General features: G+C 36.5%; 1 protein-coding gene across 1 annotated transcript in view; it reads left to right on the forward strand.

The window, feature by feature from the left end:
- Positions 1 to 27,200, forward strand: part of HERC2 (HECT and RLD domain containing E3 ubiquitin protein ligase 2) — a 211,665-nt gene that overhangs the window by 22,477 nt on the left and 161,988 nt on the right. The window contains 4 exon segments of the mRNA XM_043991382.1: positions 12,491 to 12,628; positions 24,741 to 24,960; positions 25,322 to 25,422; positions 26,115 to 26,271. Coding sequence (XP_043847317.1) covers positions 12,491 to 12,628; positions 24,741 to 24,960; positions 25,322 to 25,422; positions 26,115 to 26,271 — 616 coding nt within the window.

Raw genomic sequence — 27,200 nt, forward strand, 5'->3', positions numbered from 1 at the left:
CCTTTGCTCTTTCTACTGGAGGCTGGGGATTAGGCAGGAGATGGCACAGCAGCTGATAGAAGTCTTAAATTTCTACTGACTTATTAACTGCTTTTCTAATATGGACCATTTTCAGTATTTCTGATGTTATTCTGTTTTTCTGGTTTTGAGGTCTCATCCTCATTATTATCCCGAACTATCTTTAATCTTCTCTCTAAGTGTGTTATATCCTTTTAAAAAGCGTTACCATCTCATTCCTTTCTTCAGCTGTAACCTAATATTCCAGAGACCAGTCTTCTTTTACATGAGTTCTGAGCACATTAATGTTATTTGTAGAGTTAGCAGTGTTTGAATATTAGCTTGAAGAGAGATCCAGACATAATGTGGTATTCTTAATAAATTAGGAAATGGCCAAGAGGCTTTCTGACACAAAGGATATAACGGCATCCTGAGATCCAAATGTGAACCAAGGTGCCGGGGAATTTGATGGAAAGATTGTCACTCAGCTGTATTGGGATACTCATAAAACACTTCTGAGTAAGGAAGCTAATATTACAGTATTAGGAAGTTGTAGTAGTTTCTCTCTCTCTCTTTTTTTTTTTTTGCAGGGCAGTTGGGGTTAAGTGGCTTGCCCAGGATCACACAGCTAGTAGGTGTCAAGTGTCTGAAGTGGGATTTGAACTCAGGTCCTCCTGAATCCAGGGTTGGTGCTCTTTCCACTGCGCCACCTAGCTGCCCCTAAGTTGTAGTAGTTTCAACAAGAACATAACCTGGGGCCACGAGTAACCAGAAAGTAAGCTTATAACAGTGTCAGATCTGTGGCCACCTGTTAGATTTAGTGTTTTGACCCCTCTGCCACTCCACTTCAGTTAGTTCCTCAATGTGCTATTCTTTCTAGCTCCAGGTTTCTTCAATACTGATACAATTCCTATTCCTTTTACTTTGATGGGGAGGTTTCCAATAAGTCTCAGGACTGAAATAATTGGTTCTTAGAATGTCATATTTATTTATATATCTCTATCTCAAAATAACAGAGTCTGAGAATATAAAACCACACCTATGAATTTAGAAAAAAGTAGCATGTTTGGCATTAAGGGCATAGAGGGGGGAAAGCAGAATTCTCAGGAGTCTTGGGACAACCCTCCTCCCCCAAATGCACCCCCATCTCTCCTTTTGATAACAGAATTTCCTTTAGTAGACAACAAATATATATCCAGCTTAAAATGCATTTATCCAGTAGAAAGTAATAAATTGATTTACTTTGTGTGACTAGTATAATTTCCTGGATTGAGCTTTGCTGATGATGAATGGGGGATAGCAAGAGGACTCTGAGGACTTGAAAATGTATTTGTGTTGGGTGGTGATGGTGGTGAAGAGGGAGGGAACATGGTAATAGTCCAAAGATACAGGAAAAAATAATGAGGGGAACTAAAGACCACATCTTGACTTTTATTACAGTTTTGCCTACAATTGGCCATACCTAGCAGTAATACTTAACAATAAGAGAAAAGAACTTAGCCCAGGATCTGGCACGTAGTAGGCATTTAATAAATGCTAGTCGACTGACTGATTGTAAGATACAGTGTCTAGACAAGATCTCTCTAGCCATTTGTTTTTCATTCCAGGGAAGTAGCAGCCATTTGTTGAAATTATAACTAACTTGCATTTTGCTTACGACTCCTGCAGCCACCACTGCAACTACTGCTACCATCACAACAACCCCCTCTATTACTTCTACCCCTACCCACCATCATCAACCATTACCACCACCTCACAGCTGCGTGGTGCTTTAAGGTTTGGAAAGCATTTTACACATACCATCTCTTGTGCTCTGCAATTCTGTAGGGTAGATGCTATCATTATCCCAACTTTACAGTTGGGGAAACTGAGGCTCAGAGAGGTCTATTGGTTTTTTTCTTGTTACCCAGTTAGCATATATCTAAGGTTTGATTTGACCAGTATCCTACCCATAAATACTAGAGTAGTTGTGTGACTATTTTCTGATTATAAAAGTACAAGAAAAAGAATCTAGTTTTATGCTATAGAAATGACTTAGTGACTGTCATTTGCCCATTGTTAGCTTTTATGTCAATTTTGTACATAGGCAAGTTAGTTGTATTGAAATGTTTTGTCTGGGAGGACTTCATTTCAGAAATCTTGAATGTTGATTGGTAACTTATTTTGAAAGATAGAAAGTTTTTTGAGCATTAATATATACAAGTTGATGGACAAACTTGTGACTCTTGGTAAGAACTGTGCCAATTTTATTTTCTTTTACTTTCATAGCACCTTTTGAGACTAACTCAATGAAGGTAGGAAAGTGGGAGAAACTGAGATTTAGGTGATTTTCTTCTTGCTGTGTAGAATTCTGTATGGCTGAACTATATCATCATCACCATCATCATATATAGATATAGTGCCTACTTTGTGCTAGGCACTGTGCTAAGTACTTTATATATATATTATGGAGCCGGGAAACAAGAGAGTTGAACAGAAAACCTTGTTGGGAAAACCTTAGAGTGTTTACTTCCTATTCCCCATACATGGACTTTTGTTTCCTATATCTGTATGACAGCAAAAGCTGTCATCTTGGTGATACTGCCTCCCCTCTCCCCAGCAGTACTTCACTGTGCCTCACAGGATCTGAAGCTTCCTTCTAGCTGAGCTCATATGCCACCTTTCTATAGGAAACCTATCCATTCTGATTCTCTTCAGATGCTAGTGCTTTTCCCCAGGAAGTTAGTTTGAATATACTTTGTTTTCAGCTTATATTTTGTGTTAAATATTCTTTCTCCCAGTAGAATGTTAGCTCCTTGAGGGTAGGAATTGTTTTATTTTATTTTATTTTTTGTATTCTTAGCATCCAAAATAGTGCCTAGTTTATGTTGTTGTTATTCATTAGTTTCAGTCATGTCTGACTCTTTGTTACCTCTTTTGGGGTTTTCTTGGCAAAGATTCTGGAGTGGTTTGCCTTTTCCTTCAACAGCTCATTTTGCAGATGAGGAAACTCAGCCACACAGGGTCAAGTGACTTAGCCAGGGTCACACAGCTAGTGTCTGAGGCCAGATTTGAACTCAGGAAGATATGTCATCTTTTTTTTTTTTTTGGTGAGGCAATTGGGGTTAAGTGATTTGCCCAGGGTCACACAGCTAGTAAGTGTTAAGTGTCCGAGCCCGGATTTGAACTCAGGTCCTCCTGACTCCAGGGCTGATGCTCTATCCACTGCACCACCTAGCTGCCCCAGACTTTGTTTTAACATGTATCTAAAGACAACAGGGAGCATTACTTTATGTGACATTTGGTTATGCTACATTGCAGTGCTTTATAAAAGTATTCGCGAAAGGTTTATCATGAAAGTAATTGAAACCTATGTGTCAACATATTGACTGAAGATATAGAGAGATTCTATAAAGATCTTGACTAAGTACTCCCTCCAAATTGAATCAGCATATATACTCAGTGACTTTGCTACAAAGGTGTACATAGGTGTCTAGAATAGCAAAAATATGTTGGAAAATACAGTTCAAGAGTAAGAAATTAGAGAGGCCAAAGGCTTATAGATTATAGACAGAAGTCTCATGAATACTTTGAGAAAAGAGTTAGGAAGTTGCTGGAGACTATAATTCCTCACCACATCTGGAATCTGAACATTTATCTTAGATGTGGTTCTTGAGGAAGTGAAAATGACATTAAAGAAAACAAAGATGGGGAAAAATAGCTTCTAGTAGAAATGTTTTCCTCTGTTATCCTTTGATGTTTCTTAAACTCCATTTTGTCACCTGGGGCACATCTTAGAACTTTGACTTGTGACACATTTTTACTTTGCTGTGGAAATTTACTAGCTGGCTTGCTGAATCTCACCCCTATGCTTTGGTCTGCCCTAACTGTGTATTATGATAAGCAATGGGCCCTTACCCTGATCCTTGGTGTAAAGCTGTTCCTTTTGGCATGGTTTGAAGTTAGGACATTAGGTGATCCTTCACCCACCCTGAATCTAGAGATAAGCATTACCACTGCTCAGATGCTTGAGGGGAATGCCCTTGCCCGAGTAGAGACTAAGGGGGAACATCCTAAAAAAATCCTACTCAAATCCCTGGTTACTGGGCAATTGTTGTCAGTCTCTTGACAACATGTATGTCTCCCACCCTTGAATGATGTCCAGAGAAGAACCTTTCCATATTACAGATATTACTTAACTCCTTGAGTGGGTACCCTGTCCCCTACCGCCCCCCTCCCCCCTACAGCCCCCTTCCCCCATTGTACTGTAATATTTAGTTGGATGCTTGTCTCTTAGTATGTATATTTTGGACTGACACTGTTGGGCCCAGAATTAAAAAAGAAGAAAGGGAAATAGCGGAATTCTTTTAATGACTATAAATTTTCCCCTGAAACCAAAGCCTGTCTTTTTGACACTGAGTTGCTGAATGGTTGTTCCATGATATATTACACTGACTGAAGAATTGTTCATCCAAGGGGCACTGAAGAAGTACATAGTGGACACAAGCAGCCTGCAATTTTATTTACTTACTTACTTACTCATTTATTTATTTATTTTTGCGGGGCAATGAGGGTTAAGTGACTTGCCTAGGGTCACACAGCTAGTGAGTGTCAAGTGTCTGAGGCTGGATTTGAACTCAGGTACTCCTGAATCCAGGGCTGGTGCTTTATCCACTACGCCACCTATCTGCCTCCCTGCAAATTTATTAATAAGGAATTATGCAGTAGAAATGGTAGCTCATTTAAATTTTTAATCATTGGTAATCATGTAGCATTGCATTCCCAAATTTAAGAACGTTGCCCATTTGGGAGAAAAATCCAGCCTTAGTCCATTCATAAGGGATATTCATATAAGAGCTGTTGACAAGACATCCCTTTTTATTGTAAACATAAAACTTTGCTGTTTTGTAAATAATTGGCTTTTCTTCTTGAATAGTTGTTGCCACATGCGGGTTATGGAATATTTTCTGTATATAGTCCAGATACCTTTGTCTTGAAGTTCTTTCTACTATGGATGCCAGTAGACCATATCCAAAAAGTTAAATACAAAAAGTGACTAGTTTAAAGAACAAAGAATCATTTGAAAATAATGTTAGTGACTTACTTGAATTTTCAAATTCCTCTTTTACATACAATTCATTTTATTCAAAATAAACCTTTTTTTATACTACATTTTGAATTTCAGCCTTTGGTTTTATTGTCTTTGTCTTAGCTTTGACAAATTCACTCTTTAAAAAAATTACATTTGCATCCCTTTTCTTTCAAATCTTTTTCTTGGTTGAATTCTGCTGTTTCATTATTTTCAAGGCTTTATAAGCCTTTTCTTATTGCACTTTTTCCATATTCTTTTCAAAGTGGTAAATTCTACTTCCATGTGAAATCAACAATCTTATAAACCTTTTCACTTTCATATTCCCTCTTTGAAATTCAGAGCTGTATTTCTGCATTGGAATAACAAGATCCACTCTCTCCTCTTCCTATACTTTGGCTATAGTCACTGTGTTGAGACTTTTGCTAATGTTAATAATTGTCATGGCTATTACATGAAACTCTATTCTCTACATCAGCATAACCTGAAATTTTAAACTTGACATTTGGGGGATCTTGCAACTTTGATTCTAACTCTAAAAAATTTTGACAGATTAGTCAAATATATGAAAAATTTTGAAATTGGCTTCTTTTTTGTTTTTTTGGTTTTTTTTGTTTGTTTTTTTCGGGGCAGTGGGGGTTAAGTGATTTGCCCAGGGTCACACAGCTAGCAAGTGTCAAGTGTCTGAGGCTGGATTTGAACTCGGGTCCTCCTGAATCCAGGGCCAGTGCTCTATCCACTGTACCACTTAGCTGTCCCCTGAAATTGGCTTCTTAAAAAAATTTTCTTGTCCTACATTAGTGGAGAGGTTCCCACCATTGTGTGACCATTGCATTGACTTTATGAAGGAGATTAGTAATATAAAACAAGTCTACAAAGATAGGTGGGAACTAGAATGTTTTTGAGGGGTGAGAGAATGGTGTGAATCATTGATTGAGATTTCAAACTAACTGAAAGGGTGGTAGTGCTCTGTAGAAATTGAGAAGTTTGGAGGAGGGACAAGGAGAGATGTGTTTATTGGAGATGATAAATTCTGCTTTGTACACATTGAGTTTGACATGTTAATAGTGTGCAAAGGGTGGTGCAGAACTGGAGTTCAGGAGAGAAATTAAAATTGGATATAGAGATTTGAGACAATAGGAGCTGATAAGATGGTCAAGGAAAAGAAGATATATATATATATATATATATATATATATATATATATATATATATATATATAGTGAGAGAGAGAGAGAGAGAGAGAGAGAGAGAGAGAGAGAGAGAGAGAGAGAGAGAGAGAGAGAGAGAGAAGAGCACCCAGGACATAGAGCCATGATGATTCAACAGAACAGACTGAAAAGGAATAGTCAGGTAGGAAGGAGAAATAGGAGAGAACAACCATGAGTAGGAAGAGGAGGGAGAGGATCCAGGATGGTGGCCTGTGGATTAAAAGTTGTAGGGGCGAGGGCTTGGAAAAGATCATCAGATTTGATCTTAGCAGTTGATTGGTAACCTTGGTAAGGGCAGTTTCAGTGGTTGAGTCAGAAGCCAGATAGCAAGGGATTGAGAAGTGAATGGGAATGGGGAAGAAATAGAGGCAGTGAATATGTTTGAAGGCCTTTTATTGAGGGTTTACTTATGAAAGGGAGATTTGGAAACTGATTGGATATGTGGGGTAAAGGGAGAAGGAGGAGTTGAGGATAAAATTGTAAAGCAGTGAGACTGGAAGGATTGTGAAGTCTTGCATAGAAATGGTGAAATTTGGAAGAGGGGTGGTTTTGAGAGAAAGTTTAATGAGTTTTGGTTGACTTGTACAGTGGGAATTATAGCAAAGTATAGGTTATATTTCATATATATATATATATATATTTTGGTGGGGCAATGAGGGTTAAGTGACTTGCCTAGGGTTACACAGCTAGTGTCAAATATCTGAGGCTGGATTTGAACTCAGGTCCCCCCGAATCCAGGGCTGGTGCTTTATCCTCTGTACCACCTAGCTGCCCCTGAAAGTTTAATGAGTTTTGATAAAGTTGAGGTTGAAGGTGAGAGAATGGTCAACATCCTGGAGTCAGTGGGTTCAGGGGTTAACTGGTATTGGCAAAAAACCCCATGTTTTCCTCAGAATGGAGCAAAAAAATAAATGATGGTTGAAGATACAGAGATTTTGAAGTGTGCAGTAGAGAAGATGGAGTTTTTCATGACTGTTTTCTCAGCAAAGTCAGAGGTGAGGTCTGCTGGATACATAGGAGAGAAAGGTGTAGAAGTTTGTGGAGAAAAGTTTGGGAACAGTTGCTTATTAGTAGTATAAACCTTGGTATAGGCCATGTAATTTTTCCTAAAGTGTAGTGATATTGTACAAGCTCAGCATGAAAATGATTTATTTCATAATGTGACAAGATTTTATTTTTTTCAACAGTGGTTTATATCCACAGTATAATTTTTCCAGGGTGAATGAATCCAGGTGATTACTGTCCCTTCCCACTTGACACTGATAACTTTGTTACCTATCCAATGTTTTTCTCTTCATCCATTTCTCCTTTTATCCCATCCTATTCTCTCATTAATTTAATGGAACATAAAAATGGAACATAATCTCTTATTGTTAAATCTATATACAGATTTCTGCCAAAATTAATCTGGTCTTTAGGTTACTTGTGAAAGATGAAACTAGAATAACATGGTGTCTTGTGAAAGATGTGTTTGTGTATACATTTCTACAGTAGGTTCAAAACCCATCTGACTATTTTTTGCTTTTCTATAATATAAAATCTCACAATTTCAGTCTTAATTCCAGTAAATTCACTTTTTGTACTAAGATTTACAGTAAAAGCAAAAAAAAAAAAGTCATCTGGAACCAAATTTAATTGGAACTATCAGCTGTATTTTATTCTATGATATATTTTTAGGAAAAGGCAAATGGTAGCCAACAATCTTATGTAAGAGATTATAAAATACCAACAAGAATCTTTTAAAATGAGAGTATGTTCTGGAGACAGTACAGTTTGAATCCATATGTATATAAATAGATAAATAAACACCCACACATCCCCTACATATCCCTTTCACATCTCTAGCATTTGAAATCTTAATGACCAGAGTTAGCACAGTGGATAGAGTGCTGGACCTGGAGTCAAGAAAACCTGAATTCAGATCCAGCCTGAGACACTTACAAGCTGTGTGACCCCGGGTCATCACTTAACCACTGTCTGCCTCAGTTTCCTCATCTATAAAATGAGAATGATAATAGTACCTACCTCCCAGGGTTTTATGAGGATCGAATGAGATAATATATGTAAAGCTCTTTGCAGACCTTAAAGTGTTGTGTGAGTGGTAATTATTATGAATATTATTACTTGCTGTGTGACTGTGGGTAAGTCGCTTAACCTCTCTGCTTCAATTTCCTCATCTGTATAATGGGGATAATAATAGCACCTATTTCCTAAGGTTTTTGTGAGGATAAAGTGAGGTATTTGTAAAGTGCTTTGCAAACCTTAAATTGTAATATATAGTAATACAAACAATAATGATAATAGCTAACATTTATATAGTACCTTCTGTAAAATTATTATTTCATTTGATCCTTAAAAGAACTGTGGGAGGTAGGTGCTATTATCCTCATTTTACAAATGAGGAAACTGGGGCAGAGATTAAAGTGACTTGCCCAGGGTCACAGCTAGTAAGCCGTTGAATCTGAATTCGAACTCAGATCTTCCCAGTGACAGGTGTGGTACTCTATGTATTCCACCACCTAACTGCCTCATAAAATGTTAGCTATTTATTATTTTTAGAACTTAGAATTATTTCCAACAAGGGTTGAAACAAACAAAACAAAATAATTTTATTTTTTAACTTTTAGTTGATTGGAAAATAAAATTATTCAGATCATTTTATTCACTGAGCCTTCTAATTAAAGAGATCATATTATAAGTATATTTATACATTGGTACTGTTGTGCTAGGACTTATACAGAGTAAGCCAATAAATGGATAATAGGTACCTTCTCCAGTTTTAAAATGTTATGTTCCACAAGTTTATTTTAAGGTAGGATGAGTAGTGCAGTGGAAAATGCTGAACTCACAGTCATGATGTGTTCTAATACTCACTCTGCCCTTTACTACCTATGTGATTCTGAATCAACAACATACTCTTTTCAAGTTTCAGTTTTCTTATCTGTCAAATGAAGGGGTTTTTCTAAATGACCTCCCAAGTTCCTAAGGGCTCTAGATCTTATGATTACATTTGTTTGAAATATTGAGTCTGGTTTTCTCATACAAACTATTTGGGGGATGGGGTTATAGGGGAGAGGATAAGTGGAGTTGCATTGAGGTCCTGAATGTGATTTCACCCAGGTCGGAGACTCCCAGTGTGGGAATTCTAATCTAATGCAAATTGGCAATTTGTCTCTAACTTAGAATCTTGGAGGGGAAAAGGGAATGGAATAAGCACCTACTAAGTAGGCACTGTGCTAAGTGCATTACAATTACTGTCCCATTTGATCTTAAACATGTGGTACTGAGAGTTCTAGTGCCTAGCCTATTGCGACTTAGCCTGTATGTGTTAAAATAAGGATCTGAAACCAGGTCTCAGAGACCCCAGGACTGGCCCTTTATCTTTCTGGCCACACTGACTTACAGAGGAACAAAATAACTCCTTACATTTATGCGTACAACGCCCCATGAGGTAGGTAGTACAGATAGTTTTATCTGCAGCCTACAGGCAAGTTGTTGTTCATCCTTTATTCTTTTTTTTTTCCCATCCTTTATTCTTGAAGAAGACCAATGACATGAGGAGGGTAATGTCTTGACTTGTGAGTGAATTGGGTTTAAGTGAGGCAGGGCTGTGCCAGGTGACCAGCTTCATTGTCTCCTCAGGAGTTACTGGAGTCCAGTGGTAGGACAAGAATGAACATGACTGTTGAGGGCCCAGGATGCCATGGGGGACCTTGGCCTTTTAAAATTAAGGTCTTTCCCCGCTCTTGGTTTTTCTGAGGTAAGGCCCGCTGAGGTTCAAGGAGGATTAGTGACTTTTCCATAGCTATGTATGTACTGTATTAGGTATGGAAGCTGGGATTCAAATCCAGAGTTCCTGATTCCTTGCCTAAGATTTCTTCCAGACCTAATAGTCTATGGTTTTGTAATTGTCAGCATCAGTATGAAATTGGTTTTTTTAAAAAAACTTTTTAGTTAGTATATCGAACTTTTTTTTTTTTTGCAGGGCAATGAGGGTTAAGTGACTTGCCCAGAGTCACACAGCTAGTAAGTGTCAAATGTCTGAGGCCAGATTTTTTTTTTTTAGTGAGGCAATTGGGGTTAAGTGACTTGCCCAGGGTCACACAGCTAGTAAGTGTTAAGTGTCTGAGGCCGGATTTGAACTCAGGTACTCCTGAATCCAGGGCTGGTGCTCTATCCACTGCGCCACCTAGCTGCTCCATATATCGAACTTTTATAAGAAATATTACTCCTTTGTTTTTAATTTGTGACGTTCATAACTACTAGGTAACATTGGTAACCTTCCCTTTTTTTTGGTTAACATCCTTTGCTACTTTATTATAAAAAAGAGCAAACATATTGTGTTTATGGGGGGGAGGAGGGAAAATGATTCATGCTTATTCAGAAAAAATTATAAATTTGCATCCTATTTTCAATATTTTGACTTTTTCTTGCTCTTTATACCTTATGATATAAAAATTATTACAACATCTTAATGTTTCTCAGGTCATGGTAGTTTATAGCAAGATAAAAGTACATTCTGAATATTGAAACTGCTTAAGATGTTGAAAAACACTGATTAATATTATGGAAGTTTTTTTGACTTTAATGTGTTCTCATATTGGAAACTTTGATTTCATTATAATTTTTTAAGTTGTGTGTCTGCTTGAGGTACAAATTGTTTTAACTTGACATAAATATGGCATTAAATTCTTTACTCAGGAAATAAAAGCAAGTATTTCCTCAAGCATTTAAAACATTTCCTGATTTGTACTTACAAGTAAAAATGTGATTATTTTAAAAATCATTCTCCTAAGATCATATACTTAGAGCCAGAAACAACCCAAGAGGTCTAGTTCAGCTCCCTTGTTTTGTAATTATCATTTATGGACAGTGTTTCTGAACATTTTCATGTCTTGGCTCAAGTCCTTTTATCCTCTTAGCACATCTAGAGGAGGTTTTAAAAATAGTCTTAACAATTAGTCTTAGTAACAAGAATAAACAAACATAGTTATCCCTTTACCAGGCTGAATAAACACTATTTTGATATAGTCATAATCCAAAAAATGAGTGTAATCATTGTTTAAAAATCATGAGTTTGAGAACAAATGTCAGCAAATCATTGAAGAATTCTTAAAAATTTATTTATTTATTTTTTGATGAAGTCTTTTTACCATACTTCAGCAGTAATTTCAAAATGGCATAACTTAACTAAGAATTTTCAGAAATTAGCCAGTAGTTGAGTATACTATAGACATCTGTTAAAAAAGGAGGAGCTTTCCATGGAAAATGATAGTAGGATTTGGGTGGTTTATGGCCAGCAGCTGTAATTCAGTTCCCAAATATGCACAAAAAATAAATAAACCATTTGACTCTTCCATCCCCTTAATAATTTTATCTCTCTCTCTTCTCTTTTAGAAAATGCTGTTGTACTACTTACTTACCTCTACTTTTTCTCCTCACTACCTTCTCAACTCTTTGCAAGTCTGATTTCATTGCTTAATTGAAACTTTTCCCTTCTAGGTTAACAATAATCCCTAAATTTGTAAATTCAGTGGATTTTTCTTAAACCTCATGTTCTTGATCTCTGTAGCATTTGATACTGTTGATCGCCTCCTGAATTCTGTTTCTCTTTGTTTTTTACATCACCATATTCTCTTGGTTTCTGTTTGATGTTTGCTTTTGGTCTCCTTTACTGGATCCTGTGTCTGAATTGTGCACACACTTTAATGCTCTGTCTTGAGCTTTCTCTCTTTCAACATTTTCTCTTGCTCTCATCAGTAGAATGGTGGCATGAGAATTAAGGGACATTAGGTAAGGGTTTTTTTGTAGTAGATGGGATTTTATAGCTGGGACTTGAACTAGGGAAGCCATGAGGTGGAGCATTCCAAACATGGGTGACAGTTAGTGAAAATGTTCAGAATTGGGGAATGGAGTAAGGATTGTGAGGAATAGCATGATCCAAAGAATATCTATGAGTGATTAAATGATTGGAGTGGGATCACTGACTTGGCTCATTGACACATGTAACCTAACATATATGGCACACATTTTGTAATTGGGATTTTTGTTAACTTTTTTTTTTTTTTTGCCTTTCCTGCATTAACAGTATTGTAGTGTGAAGACATTCAATATCTTGATTTCTTTTCATTTCAAGATTAGAGATATACGTCACAGCTGAGCTGAATGTTTTATTTTTTAAAAAGTTTAATAGTTTCCATGTTTAATTTCTCAGATGACACCATGGAATGTCAAAGTGGAACAAAGAAAGAAGATCAGAATGACAAAGAGAAGAAAGATGAAGAGGAAACTCCAGTGCCTGTGTATAGGGCCAAGTCAATCGTGGAGAGTTGGGTGTGGGGCAGACAGCCAGGTATTGTGACATTTTGTGATTGTGCTAGTGAATAATGGTTTGACCCAGGACTTGCTGCAAATGTAATGTTCTGGGTAAATGTTTAATGTTAGACTTTGATGACTGTTACATTTAGTTAAGCAATTAAGACTCATTTATTTCCTTCATTTTTGTTTCTCACTTACATACATAACTCAGTGCTTTAGTTATTTTATTGACTACTTTATATCTCAGCATATAGTCTGCAAATTTTATGTTTTAATAGGTTTGAGCCTCAGAATATAAATGTCACATAACATTGTCAAAAGAGTCATTGATATAATAGTGCTATATCCATTCAGCTCTGAAAATTCTTGAATGTAGACTCTTTAAAAATACTATTCATCTTTTTTTCTTTTCCTGTGTTTTTCCCTTATCAGTATCTTAAACATTCTTATTTGGAAGATTCACTTGAAATAAATAGGGGGAAAACTAACTTTAATTACATGTAAATTCTCAAAAATGCATTTTGGAAAATGCTGTAGGTTTTAAAAAGGGAGAATTGATAAGGGTATAATGGTATAATGGTGCTTTGCAGTTCTAGGGAAAGCAAGTTGTAATTTGTTGTGCTGTGCTGATTGATAGAAATAGAAATCTTGCAGCACTATTAGAACTATTAATGGAAAGGATGAATTCAAATACCATGCAGAGTCTTCATCTGAAGAAGAAATAAAGATATTCATCTACTAAACACCTATATGCAATACCTACCATATGCCTGGCATTATGCTAAGTGCTGGGGATACAGTTAATAAAAAGAAACACTCCCTACCCTCAAGGAACTTACACTCTAATGGGGGAGACATCATACAAAAGGAAGCAGGAAATCGGGGGTGGGGGAAGAAGAGAGCAGGGTGTACCTGGCATCTTTCTCTGTGGAGTTGAAACCAGGCAGGGGAGCAGATGGAATGGAGTGAGTCTAATTTCACCCTTCTTTAAAGGAAGGTGTTGGGAAGAGTTTGATATTCCACCCTCTGGCCCTCCAATCAGAGGGGGAGGAAGCTGAGGGAGGTAATCTCAGTTAAGGCTTGAGTTAGCGGGTTTAAAGATGAGATTAGAGGTGATGAGCTTTAACCTGTGAGGGCTATCTTGTTATGAGGAGTTAAAAGCAGAGGATTAAAAAAAAGCAGACCCAACAGCAGATGCAAAGTACAGGAATATCATTCATTTTCATTTAAAATGATATAATTTGTGTTAGAAAACAGGATATATCTGTCTATCTCTAGAAATTTGTGGTTAGAAGGAGAAGAGAGAAACTTCATGTGGTTTCAGTAAAGAGGTAGCAGGGAGAAGCCCTAGAAGGATGTGATTTGCTGGATGAACCTTTGCAAGTAGATGTAGTTCTTGGAAGAAGCCAGTGTTCTCTATGTTCCCTTTTCATTCGCCAACCAGCTCCTGGGAATAAGTAGCTTCAGTAGAGCTAGTCATTGTCTTGTTTTCTCTTAGGGAGCGGAGATTATCTGCCCCATTGTTGTTGTTTGTCTTTCCCTCCAAATATAGGGGAGAAGAGAGATTGTGAATCATTACTTCTGATGCTTCTTTTGCTTATTCTCTCAAGACCCTCTGGTTATCTGAGAGAACTAAATCAGGATTGCCTCTGGGGTAGCTTTATAAATAGGCATAGTCTGACTTTAAGAAGCCCTTTGACTTTTCAAAATCTCAGGCATAGTGGAAAGAGCTATGGATATGGCATTAGAGGAACTGGGCTCAGATCCCAGCTCTGGAACTTAATATGTTTGTAATGCCAGGCAAGTAACTAGCTTTTCTGAGTCTGAAATTGAGGTTTGGACTAGATAACTTGTAAAGTATTTTCCAACTTTACCTTGCTGATTGCCTAAAATTCTTGTTCTAGGGATTATAGCCAGATTTCTTCAGTACTTGGAAATAAAAGGTTTAAAATGCAGGTGTTTGGTTAAAACAATTTATTGAAATTTATTCACTCCATTCAATTCAATAAACATTTATTAAATGCTTGCTGTGTGCAGAACACAATAAATAGGCATGGAAAAGATGCAAGATAAATAAGATGTGGTGAATTGATAGCCTGGTAGGGAGACTGATACAAATAAGTAATACAGAGGAGAATGTTTTCATATAAAAAGTGCTGAGAGTTCAGTGGAAGCAGAGTTTGCTTTTAAATATGGAGATTAGGGAAGACTTCATGGTGGAGATGACCTTTAGTTGTGTCATGAGTTAGGCAAAACAAAAATCAGTCAAATGATTGATTTTTTTTTTTCCTCTCTTTTCTTAGGAATCTTAGTCTAGTGCTTCATGGAAGTGTGGAAGTATGGAGAACCCATGTGTTCTCAAAGGCTATGCCGGTTATTCTGTGCTAGGCCTACCAAATGAATGAATATCAGCTCAGATAGGCTGGAAGCTGGAACCAAGCTAGAAAGTCTTCCCTCATCTATATTCCCCTTATATTCATATTTGTTGACTTTAGTATTCATGTTCATATACTTTCATAACTCTTTTTTTTTGGCGGGGCAATGGGGGTTAAGTGACTTGCCCAGGGTCACACAGCTAGTAAGTGTCAAGTGTCTGAGGCTGGATTTGAACTCAGGTCCTCCTGAATCCAAGGCTGGTGCTTTATCCACTGTGCCACCTAGCCGCCCCCTGTTCATATACTTTCAAATGCCAGATATTCAGGAAATACCTTCCTGAGTCATCAGCCTCCTCAGTCACTGTAACTTCCATCTCCATTGTACCTCAGCCACCAGTCAAGTGTCTTCGCTATCACCCAAAAGCTGTTCTGCCTCCAGGATCTTAGAGGTCATCTAGACCAATCCTCTTACTGTACAGATGAGGAAACCAAGGCCTAGAGAGCTTAATGATTTGTTCAAGGTCACACAGGTAGTGAGTAGAAGAGCTGGGATTTGAACTCAAGTCTTCTGACTCCACAGCAGTATACCTTACATTACTTTCCAATGAAAACTATTCTCAGAGTTATTCTTTGTTTTCACCATAACCTCTTTTCCTCACAACCTCTAGTCACTTTATCTGCCCTGTTCTTTTAGCCTGTCAGCCATTTTCTTATTTTCTTCTCTTCTAAGTCTTGACCTTATAGTTAACCAGTTGAACAAGGAACCCATGCCCTTCACTCATGAGTCTCTTGACTTTTTTCTTCTGCCATTTGCAACTTGATGCTGTTGAACCGTGTGTCATCATCACCATTTGCCTTCTCTGCTTCTGGCTTAGCTACTAAATAGAGGAAATGACTACTAGATCTGCAATAAATTTATATTATCTAACTTCCTCTGGGTCTTCACTCCTATGTGGCATTCTCTGTATTCATCTCTGATGGATTTTCTAACGCATTCCTACAGCATCTATTCCATACCTTGTCCTCAAGACTATCTCCTTCTTTGTGACTTTGAGCAAATCTCTTTATGTCAGTGGTCCTCAGTCTTCTCATTTGGACTAGTTTAGGGGTTTTTAACCTTTTTTTGTGGCATGAACCTCTTTGACAGTCTGATAAAACTCATGGATTCTTTCTTAGAATAATTTTTTTAATTCATCAAATAAGATTTTGTTGGGTTTACAGAGGAAACCAATTATATTGAAATACAGTGATCAAAATATTAAAAAAAAATTTGTGGACCTTATGTTAAGAATCACGATCTAGTTGATTTCAGAGTGACTTTCCACTTCTGAAATTATTTTGATTCTACACTAACAAAGGTGCAACTCATTAACATACCCATTGTTTTTGGACATTAGTCAGTTGATAGGTTTTAACTATGCATTATATATATAACTTGTGAACACATGCTAGTTCTTTTATATGGTTAACAAATTTATGAATGAAGTAGAGATTTATTTAAAACTGCAAAAACAAAAAAGCTCTTTATTTTTTCATTCTCCGCTTCCTTATGGCAGAATTATTACTTGTGAGTCAGTGAATGCCTGAGATTCAAGTTTTCTTCTTCTTCTTTACTATTATAAGACATCTTTGAATTTTATCCCTTTAAAAGTTCTCTCTAGTTTATGAAATGCCACATTAAAATAAAAATTATATGAGTAATACCCTATTTTTATATTTTAACACAGATGTGAATTTAGGACTGTTATAACATGCAAGTATTTTGAGTAATTCTTTTTTTTTTTTTAGCAATTTAAGTTTTTTTTTTAATCAGTCTTCCTTTCATACTTATAATCATTTTATTAACCCTTAGGTTTGGAGTAGTTTTTGTCTGAGTATTCCTTGGATAATACATATAAGATGTAAAAGGAATTGTAATTTTATTTTGAATCTGACATATAAGAATGAAGATTTAAGAAAAGTCTGTAAATTTAGCCCTTTAAAGGATTAGTAAATTTTAAGAGAGTGGTTTTAGTTGATTGATGAGGTTGGAAACCAGATTGCAAAGGGTTGAGACATGAGTTAGTGGATAGGAAATGGAGGCATTGAATGTAAACAGTCCTTTTTTTTAGGCATTTGGCTGAGAAAGGGAGAAGAACAGGTTGAAAGCTTATGGGAATGGTATAGGGATTTGTGAGGGTGGTTTAAGAATGGATGACACTTGTTCATGTGTGTAGGCAGCTGAAGAGCTAAATAAGGAGAGAGGGAAGGTTAGGGAGGGAGAGAAGCTATGATTGAAAGTACAGTCTGGTGGAGAAGATGGTAGAGGATGGGCCATCTATCAGAGACTGGAGGAAAGGAGGATAGAGTGGGAGATGATATCAAGGGGTTTGAGATGAAAAAGAGGGGGAATATAGCACTTATGGGCAATATCTTCATTTTTTAATAGTAAAAAGCAGGCAGCAGAGCTCTCAGCTGAGAGGATTTGAAGGAGAAGAGGTATGGGAGGCTTGGAGATGGTTTGAAACAGTTTTTTTAAGGAAAGATGTAGTGAGTGAAGGAAGGGTAAAAAAGATCACCTAAATTTGGGTTTAGACAATACTGATTTGTGGTTCAGTGGAACAGTGTTGCATGATCTTCTCTACCTGTACTCAGTAGGATGGGAAATGTTGAGGAGGAGGCGGATGGCAGGGAGTAATCTATGGTTGGGGTTTGGCAGGATGTGAACATTAAGAGGATGGTAGGCAAGTGATTGGAGAGTACATCGCTTACTCATAGGGTAGAAATTGGGAAGGGAGGGAAATGTAAACAAAGTAGGAATAATGACTTAAGCAGTGATGGTGTAGGGGCCAAATTTTAATTGGGGAGTGTTGGCTAGGCGGCTTGCTGAAATATTGGGGCGAGGAAGGAGACCAATAGCCTCCCTCAAAAACAGAACAGGGTTTATTAACAAGAATGAACTTAAAAACACAAGCAAGATCAGTAGAATTAAGGGAAAGGAAAAATAAATGGGGGAAGGTAACTGATACAACCTGAATTACACCACCGCCCAGGGATCAGCTGAGAACACAGGGCTGCGTCCTGTCGCTTTCCAGCTTCAAGCTAGAATGGTGAAACTCCTCCCTTCTCCTTCCCAGCAGACCCCAGGGTGACCACATACAGCCCCAAGCCAATTGCCTGGCAGCCCTGACTGACAGTCACATGACTGCCTTCACTGGGCTTCTAGTCATCATAATTTTTCCAGGTCCATGTAGGTGTTGGTGAGTGGTGATGACGTGAGGGGCCAGTGGGTGGAGCACCGTGCTGTTGTGGAGGCGCTGCACCTGAGCCCCAGGCCTGTGTGTGTGCCGGGTTTTTTAAAATTCTAGCCAAAAGATGGGGTCATAAAAACCTCAAATAACAATTAATTCTTTACATTCCCCCCTTTGTTTTGTCAAGCAATACAGGGTGTTTCCTTGATGGAACAATAAATAATAAACAATAAAAAATAACAGAATATCATAACCTATGCTAACAAACAATATACTAATAACAATATAGGAAAGGGAAAATACATATTACACATGATGTATATAGTAACAGAAGGAAAAACAAAAACTAAAAATGTTCATTTAGAGTCCTTGAAATCTTGTCTTCATTGAGTGTTAAGATGCCATCCGTGGGACTGGATTCTGGATTCTGGTTGTCTTTGGATACTTTTGCTTCTTTAGCTTTTGAACTGCTGATTTCCACTAATCTTTAGTATAGCATTGTCAATGATTAAATTAAACAGTGAGAGTTCTTCAAAATATAACTCATGTAGAACAAATTTAAACTTGATACCTACAGAATATTACATTCCCCCCTTTGGAGGATACTTGTACCTATATGCAGTACAGAGTTGAGTTATTTATGACATCAATAACACTTTTTACTGCCATATATCTGGATCAAGGCCAAATTTGGTAATGTGTCTGTGATGACGCTTGAAAATGTTATGGGAAGGTTACCATATGGCATCTCATGGTTCTGTAGACATCTAGTAATTGTGCTAGGCCTCAGGTGGATGGATTCTGACCATATCACCAGACTGAGTGAAAAAGCCAAGTTAAGTTAAACCAGGTGCATGTGTTAGGGCTAACAAGACACCAGACCATTTTTGGAGTGAGAGAGGAAGAAACTGTCCAGCAATTGTGCTCTACATAGCAGCTATCATAAGCAAACTATGGACTTCCTGAATATATTTGGCTGTTCTCTCAGCCTCCATGGGGCGGGGGGGGGAGGGGGGGGAAGGGGGAACCTAAAAGTAAATCATCAACATACTGCACTAAAGTGGAGCCTTTAAAAGTAATAGAGACCAGGTTCTGTTGTAAAATTTGAGAAAATATTGTAGGACTGTCTACAAATCCCTGTGGGAGTCTAGTCCAGGTCCACTGTATATTTTTCCAGGTAAAGGCAAATAAATACTGGAAGTCCTCATGCACTGGTATAGAGAAAAAGGCAGAGCAGAGGTCTACCACTGTGAAGCATGTAGCTTCACATGGGATGGAAGACACTATCGTGGTAGGACTAGGGACTATAGCATGTCTAGGTATAACATAATTGGTAATCGCTCTAAGATCTTGTACAAAACGATAAACAAGATGGCTTGGGTTTTTTTAACTGGCAAAATGGGAGTATTACATGGAGAATGATGGCATGGGATAATAATACCCTGACTTTTCAGAGCCTCAATTATAGGGGTGATCCCTTCTATGACTTCTTTAGACAATGGATACTGTGGAATGGATGGAGGTGGTCCTCCTTTAACTTTAATAGTAACAGGCATAGCAGATTTAAGGAGCCCCACTTCAAAAGAGGATGAGGCCCATAGGGACTCAGGAATATAAAGGGGATTTTGGATGTATCTCCTACTGCTCCTTGAGTGTCTGCAATCAAAATTGGTAATAAATGAACAATATCCTCTGGCAACCACGGAGAGACAGCCCCATCTGGAGCACAAGATATGGTTGCTCTAAGATTACAGAGGAGATCATGACCTAATAAATTTACAGGGGCATCGGGCATAAGTAAAAATGAATGTTCTACAGTTAAAGGCCCCATAGATACCATGTAAGGGGTTAATTCTGCCACTCTTTGGGCCTTGCCTGAGACTCCTACCACATTTAAAGATCCAATAGCATTGCATCTGGGGTCTGGTTTACGCACAAAGATCAATTTAGAGGCTCCTGTATCTAACAGACAATCATAATACGTGTCCCCAACTTTGAGGGTCACATGGGGTTTGTTACTCTGGGGAGGTGAATGGATTGGTATAAGGGGTTTGATATATTCAGGGTCTAGAAAAGTAAAGCTTTCTGTATTTATTTTCTACTCTTCCCCCATACACCGTCAGTCCTGTGTCTCCCTCTGAGGGATTCTAGACCCGATTCTGATTCTGTCCTTCTGTACCTCCCTGATAGGGTCTATGATTATACTGATTCTGGTTGTAATAAGTCCTGTAATTATCTTGGTTGTTTCCTTTCTGGTAAAAGTTTACATAATTATAAATCTTGTATTTAGGCATCTGCAAGTGGTGATGACGTGAGGGGCCAGTGCCATGGTGATGGCTACAACCAGTGGGTGGAGCACCGTGCCATTGCAGAGGCGTTGCGCCTGAGCCCCAGGCCAGTGTGTGCGCTGGGGTTTTAAAAATTCTAGCCAAAAGATGGGGTCATAAAAACCTCAAATAACAATTAATTCTTTACAATGGTAAAGAAAAAATTTAAGAGAATTATATCAGAGATAGATCGAATGATAGGAGGTTGGAGTCATATAGATCAAAGCTTCTTAAATTGTGGGTCACGACCCCATATGGGATCATGCAGCTGAATGTGGAGGTCATGAAAAATTTGGCAACAGTAAAAGGTGATCTATATCTATATCTATATCTATATTCATATATATCTATTGTATATACCTATTTACCCAAGGTCATGTAAAAATTTCTTTAGCAAAAAGGGGTTGTGAGTGGATAGATGATAGCTTAAAAAGGCTAGGATCTTCTGCTGTATCCTGGGCCATTATCAGTTGTCTTGCCCTATGTCTTGCCACTGGACTGTGATGACTCTGAAGGAGAGAGTGAAGCTGGCCACTTTGCATAGCCCAGCCTCACTTAAATCCAGTTCACTTCCAAGTCAAGACATTACCCTTCTGATGTCATTGGTTCTCTTTGAGAGTGAAAGATGAACAATCATACTAATTGGGGGTGGGAGAAAAGAAAAAATATTAAGTTATTGGTTGTGAGACATAAAGACCTAGGTAAAAGAAAGCTCTCAAGTTTGAGAACAGTGGCATTTGGATGAACAGAATTTAATGACTTTTTAAAAAATTATAAAAGTATTTTATTATTTACTAATTACTTGTAGAGATAGTTTTCAACATTTGTTTTTATAAAATTTCTAGTTTCAAATTTTTCTCCCTCCCCTTCCCCAAGACAGCAGGCAATCTGATATAGATTATATATGTATGATCACATTAAACATACTTCTGCATTAGTCATGCTGTGAAAAAAGATTTAGAGCAAAATGGAAAAACCTCAAAAAAGAAAAAAAATAGAAATAATATGGTTCAATCTGCATCTAGATGCCACAGATCTTTTTTTCTGGATTTGGAGAGCATTTTCCATCATGAGTCCTTTGGAACTATCTTGGACCATTGTATTGCTGAGGAGAGTCAAGTCAAATTTAATGACCTTTTTTAAAAAAATTTTTATTTGATGAGGCAATTGGGGTTTAGTGACTTGCCCAGGGTCACACAGCTAGTAAGTGTCAAATGTCTGAGGCCAGATTTGAACTTAGGGTCCTGAATCCAGGGTTGGTGCTCTATCCACTGCTCCACCTAGCTGCCCCAAATTTAATGACTTTTTAAAAGGTTAAAATGAATTGAATTTAAAAGCAGTGTCATTCTCTCACTTTAATCATTTATTGAGCAGAAGGGTGAGGTAGGTTTTTATACAAAATGTTTTCTCTGCTGAACCATGTCCGTGGCATTCCATTGTTTCTTAAAACATACATAGTGACTGACTAAAATTTTAATAGTATCATGCTAAGTATAGCTGAAGGGGAAGGAAAATTTAACAGAAGCAAGGGCCATTTTGTATTATTGTTTATATTCTGGATTGATAGTTTACTGTTAATGAGTCTCTTTAATTAGCCAGATTGGTCCATGTAAAGAAGATATCACTTTGGAATATTGTTGTGCATAGAGACAGCAATATTGTTTGATGAAGAACTGTGAATGACATAACTATTGTCAACAATACAGTGATCCAAGACAGTCCCAAAGGACTGTTGATGAAAAATACTGTCCACCTCCAAAGAAAGAACTGATATTATTGAACACAAGCTGAAGCATGCTTTTTTTCACTCTCATTTTTTTTCTTTCATTCAAGTTTTCTTGTACAAAATGACTAATATGGTAATGTTTTACATAATTGCACATGTATAACCCATATCTGATTGCTTACAGCCTCAGGGAGGGAGTAAGGGAGGGGGGGAAGGAGGGATAGAATTTGGAACTCAAATATAAATAAAAATTTATTTAAGAAAAAAAGAAGATATCACATGCAGCTGGAACAATACTGAAAGATGGACCCTTAAAATAACTTGTATTGTCCCTGTAGAGCCCCCAAGAACTCCTGGCTCACTACCAGGCATTAGAGTAGGACTTTTTGGGGAGCATATTCTAGGATTATATTCTTAGTACACCATATTCTTATTTTATTTGTCATCTTGAATTCCTCCTCAGGTTCCTTTTCTGTTCTACAATGAAAAATCCTGATAAAAGCTCAATAATTTGGAAGTTTTTGGTAATTTTAGAATTTTTGCTCAGGGTTGAATTAGACATTCTTTTATGTAAATTTATGAGAAAAAAAGGAAGATGAACAGTATGGACAAGATTTCATGGGGCAATATTTGCTATATTTAGGAGAATTAGCTGTTTCAAAGTATTTAGGATGTAAATACAGTAGATACTGTTATACAGTGCTGACTTTAGCAAACAGATATTCATTTAAAGCAGGGCAGTGTTTATTTGATTAGTATGTTCTAATAAGAAAAATTACAGTTTTTAAAGAAACGCTTGGGAATTCAGGCTTTGTATAGTTTAATTTCCTTTCCCTCCATGGATGCCTTTCATTGAAGTTTTATTGTAATTTGTTTTGAGTGAAAGGTAAGCGATTGTATCTTTACTATTATTAGCCTTTGTTGTTATTCCATGTTTTCCCTTTCTAAATAGCAGATTGGTTACATTTTACCTATGAAACATTTTCTGTAATTTTGGCATTGTTGGGTTTTTTTGCTATTGTTGTTTTAATCATTGTTTTCTTCACGTACAGGTTTACTGTGGTACAATTGCTAATATAAAATCTGCGTAGTGGAGGTATAGAAACGATTCATTATTTGATCTGTTATGAGTTAAATTTTTCCTTTTCTCTCTTACTCTTTGAGAAGAAAAAGCACATAGATGTGTGGGTTCTTCAAAGTGAAAAAAATCATTATGAAATTAGAAACTAGAATATATAACTGTAGTATCAAGTTAAATGTGATAGCACATGACCTCAGCTAGCTGGTTATTTAGTTATATGGTTAAGAGTTATTTTTGAAGTCCTATTTTTAATGTCCAGTTGCTTCTCTCTAGTAGCCTTTTGAAATTGGTACCCTTTTCTTTATCTCTTTATAGGTAGTTTTTTGTAGAATTTGCATGGCAATAGAAGGTGAAATTTATCTATTAAACTCTGGAATGTAGAAGAAATTACATTTATAGTCTCTACTGATGTACACAGTTGTAACTTATTTTTATCCAAATTATGGGACTTTTATGGTTACCAGAAATGAAGTCAGCTTAATATTAATAATATTTTTAGTAACAATGGCCATTTATATAGTACTATAAAGGCTTTTATGTGTCTTATGAATACCATTTGCTTTTATGTTGCTGTGTGAAGTACTTGGGAAAAAGTAAAATAATTACATTTATTGACAAACATAATAAAACAACCTTTTACATTTTTTAAACCTTTTAATATGCAATAACTCCTCTTGATTTTATTCCTCCCTCCTCTGCTGAGCAACTTAAAAAAATCCCCCCAAATAAAGCCTTTAATTCATAGATGGGCATGGTGCAGCAAGCCAGATTCCCACATTGCTGTGTCTGAAAATATGTATCTTTACCTTCATTTTAAGATCTTAATGCCTCTGGTAGGGGATGTGTGGCATGTTTTTTCATTGTTCTTTTGGACTGGTGGTTAATTAATTGTATGGGTCCTTAGTTGTATTGAGTCCCTTTAATGTGGTAGCTAAGAAAACTAATGTGATTTCTTAGTCTGCATTACTAGAAGTATAGTGCATAGAAAGAAGGAAGAGTGTAGTTTGCTTTACTATATCCATGTCTGGATGCCAATTTAGTTAGGATATTAATAAACTAGAACATTTCCTATACGGAGGTAGGTACCCAGGATAGTTAGAGGACTCATTACTATGACTTATTGAGGGCAGGACATTGTTTGAAAGGTGAATGTTTAGCTTGAACAAGACTTAGTGTCTTCAAATAGAGAGTGGTTACAGGATAATGGGTTTATACTTTTTGTATCAGGCTCAGAAGGGAGTGTAGGGACCAGTGCATGGAAGATCTAGGCCATGATATAAGTAAACATTATAAAAATTAGAAGTGTGTTAAAATTAATGAGTTATATTAACAAATTGTATGTCACATTTAGGCCATAAAGACATATACTTGATCTTGAGTTGTGATTTTTTCTCATTATTCTCTTAGATGTGAATGAGTTGAAAGAGTGCCTTTATGTACTAGTGAAAGAACAACAAACTCTTGCTACACAGACGGCTACAACCACTCTTTCAGCAGTGAGGTTAAAGCAGAGGCTGGTTATATTGGAACGATATTTCATTGCACTGAATAGAACCGTGCTTCAGGAAAATGTCAAAGTTAAGTGGAAAAGCAACAGCATTCCTTTACCTACTGTGGACAAAAAGAGGTAATAAAATAAGATAATTTTTCTGATTTTCTTATATTCTAAATATAAAATTAGTTCTGTGGTAATACAGACACAACCATTACTTGGTTTTTTACAAAAACACAACTGAGAAAACTGTTTCTGATATTCTAATTGGGAGGTATTTTGGAGAACTTGGTGGGGTCAATGGGTGTGTTGGGTATGTGGAGGTAGGATTTCGTAGATCTGGCTTCTATATTCTTTGGAGGTGGATAGTATGCTTCTAACTACAATTACTAGACTCATTTTGAAGTGATTATTAAAGGTGTAAAATTGATTTCATATAAATTGTCACTTTTAAAACAGTTTAAAGGATTATTCTTTTTGTTTTGTTTGGTTATAGTTCTAGACCCATAGGAAAAGGTGTAGAAGGACTTGCAAGAGTTGGATCCAGAGCAGCCCTTTCATTTGCCTTTGCATTTCTACGTAGAGCTTGGCGGTCTGGTAAAGTTGAAATACATTTTTCAGTTTTCAAAATTTTTTTTTCTCCCCATACTATCATGTAAAGAGCACTTTATCATCAGGAAACCTGTGTGCTAGTCTTCTAGTAAGTATCTGTACGATCATAGGCAAATCATTTAACTCTGCTGGACCTCAGTCCTTTTTTATATTTTGAAGTAGTATAGCTGATCTCTACTTCTTTTGTCTTTAATATTTTATGACTCCAAAGTAGATCCCATATTCTGAATTACAAGTAATCAGGCCAGTGAAGTAAAAACTGATTTTATGAAGTTAATAATTCTTCCATGAGATTTATTATATCCAGAAATAATGTTGAAAAAATAGCTTTTCTATAATTTAATAGAAATGCTAATATTCCTCATGTGATCTGTCATAATCTAGTCCTACCTTACTGTTCCAGTTGTATATCAACTATGCTTTAACAAAACTGGAACTGCCCTCCAACCTACAGAATGTACTTTGTGTTTTTCGACCCTGAGCCCTACTCTTAGATGTCCAGGTGGTCAAAACCTATAGTTTTATGTTTATGTGAGGCATCCCCTTACAAGATTATGCTCCGTGAGAGCAGGGGCCATGTCTTTGTTTTATTTAAACTTCTCTTGTAGTACATACTAGAGTACTTTGATCTCCCTGAGTGCTTAATAATGTTGGTTAAATTGAATTGGTTCTTTTAGGGGAGGATGCCGACCTATGCAGTGAATTGTTACAGGAGTCTCTTGATGCCTTGAGAGCCCTACCGGAAGCATCTCTTTTTGATGAAAGCACAGTGTCATCTGTTTGGTTGGAAGTTGTGGAGAGAGCAACTAAATTCCTAAGGTCTGTTGTGACTGGGTAAGTTTTATTTACTATATTTATTGTGTTAGGTTATGTCACATGTTTCACAGCCCAGTTCTTAATTATTATCTATTAACTTGGATTAGTGTTCTTTGTATATTGAACTCACTGAATCCAAATAATCCAAATAAAGCCTTTTCTTTCAAAGCTTCTATTTTCATTTGCTTGGCACAGTATTTTGTACATAATAGGTAATTAATAAATATTTGTTGAACTGAATTGCAAAACTTTTAGTTTCTTCTATATGGTGGTAGATTAAAAATATCTCCAATAGGTCTTTTTTTTTTCCTTTCATATATTGGTAAACAGTTTAAGCATGTGCATGCTTCTTTTGTGCCTATCACCAGTATAAATTCAGAATTATTAACTCTATATAAATGATCATGAATTTGTCTGACATATTTCCTTAAGATGAAAATTTATAAACCTGGTATAATCATAATGTATAATCGCTTTTATTTAAAATTTTTATGATGCTGTATTATGAAAATGTATTCAGTCTGAACTTAAGACCAAAGTATTTTAAAGTATTTTTTAACACCTCAGAGTTTTACACACATATATAATGTTGTGTTTACTTAATGTTCCAAGTGGTATTTATGATAAAGTATAAAATAAAGTGAACTTCATAAAATTAAATAACTGTCTTTGAACTTAATTTAAAAAATTTATTTGTAATAGACATCAGGGTATTTAATAATAATTAAAATAATTACTTAAAAATTATGTTAAAAGTAAAGTCTAAGAAATTATTCTCAATTCAAAAAGCTTAGGACTCTTGGCTCTTAATTGCTAGACAAGTGTAGGAAATTGATGTTCAGTAATGTAGGGAAATCATGGAAGCTTTATTTCATTAAAAGTGGAAAGAAATCTAAAAATTACTATTCATATTATGTACAGTATTTTAAAGTATATATTATCTATTC

This window comes from Dromiciops gliroides, chromosome 3, assembly GCF_019393635.1.
Source record: "Dromiciops gliroides isolate mDroGli1 chromosome 3, mDroGli1.pri, whole genome shotgun sequence".
Lineage (NCBI taxonomy): Eukaryota > Metazoa > Chordata > Mammalia > Microbiotheria > Microbiotheriidae > Dromiciops > Dromiciops gliroides.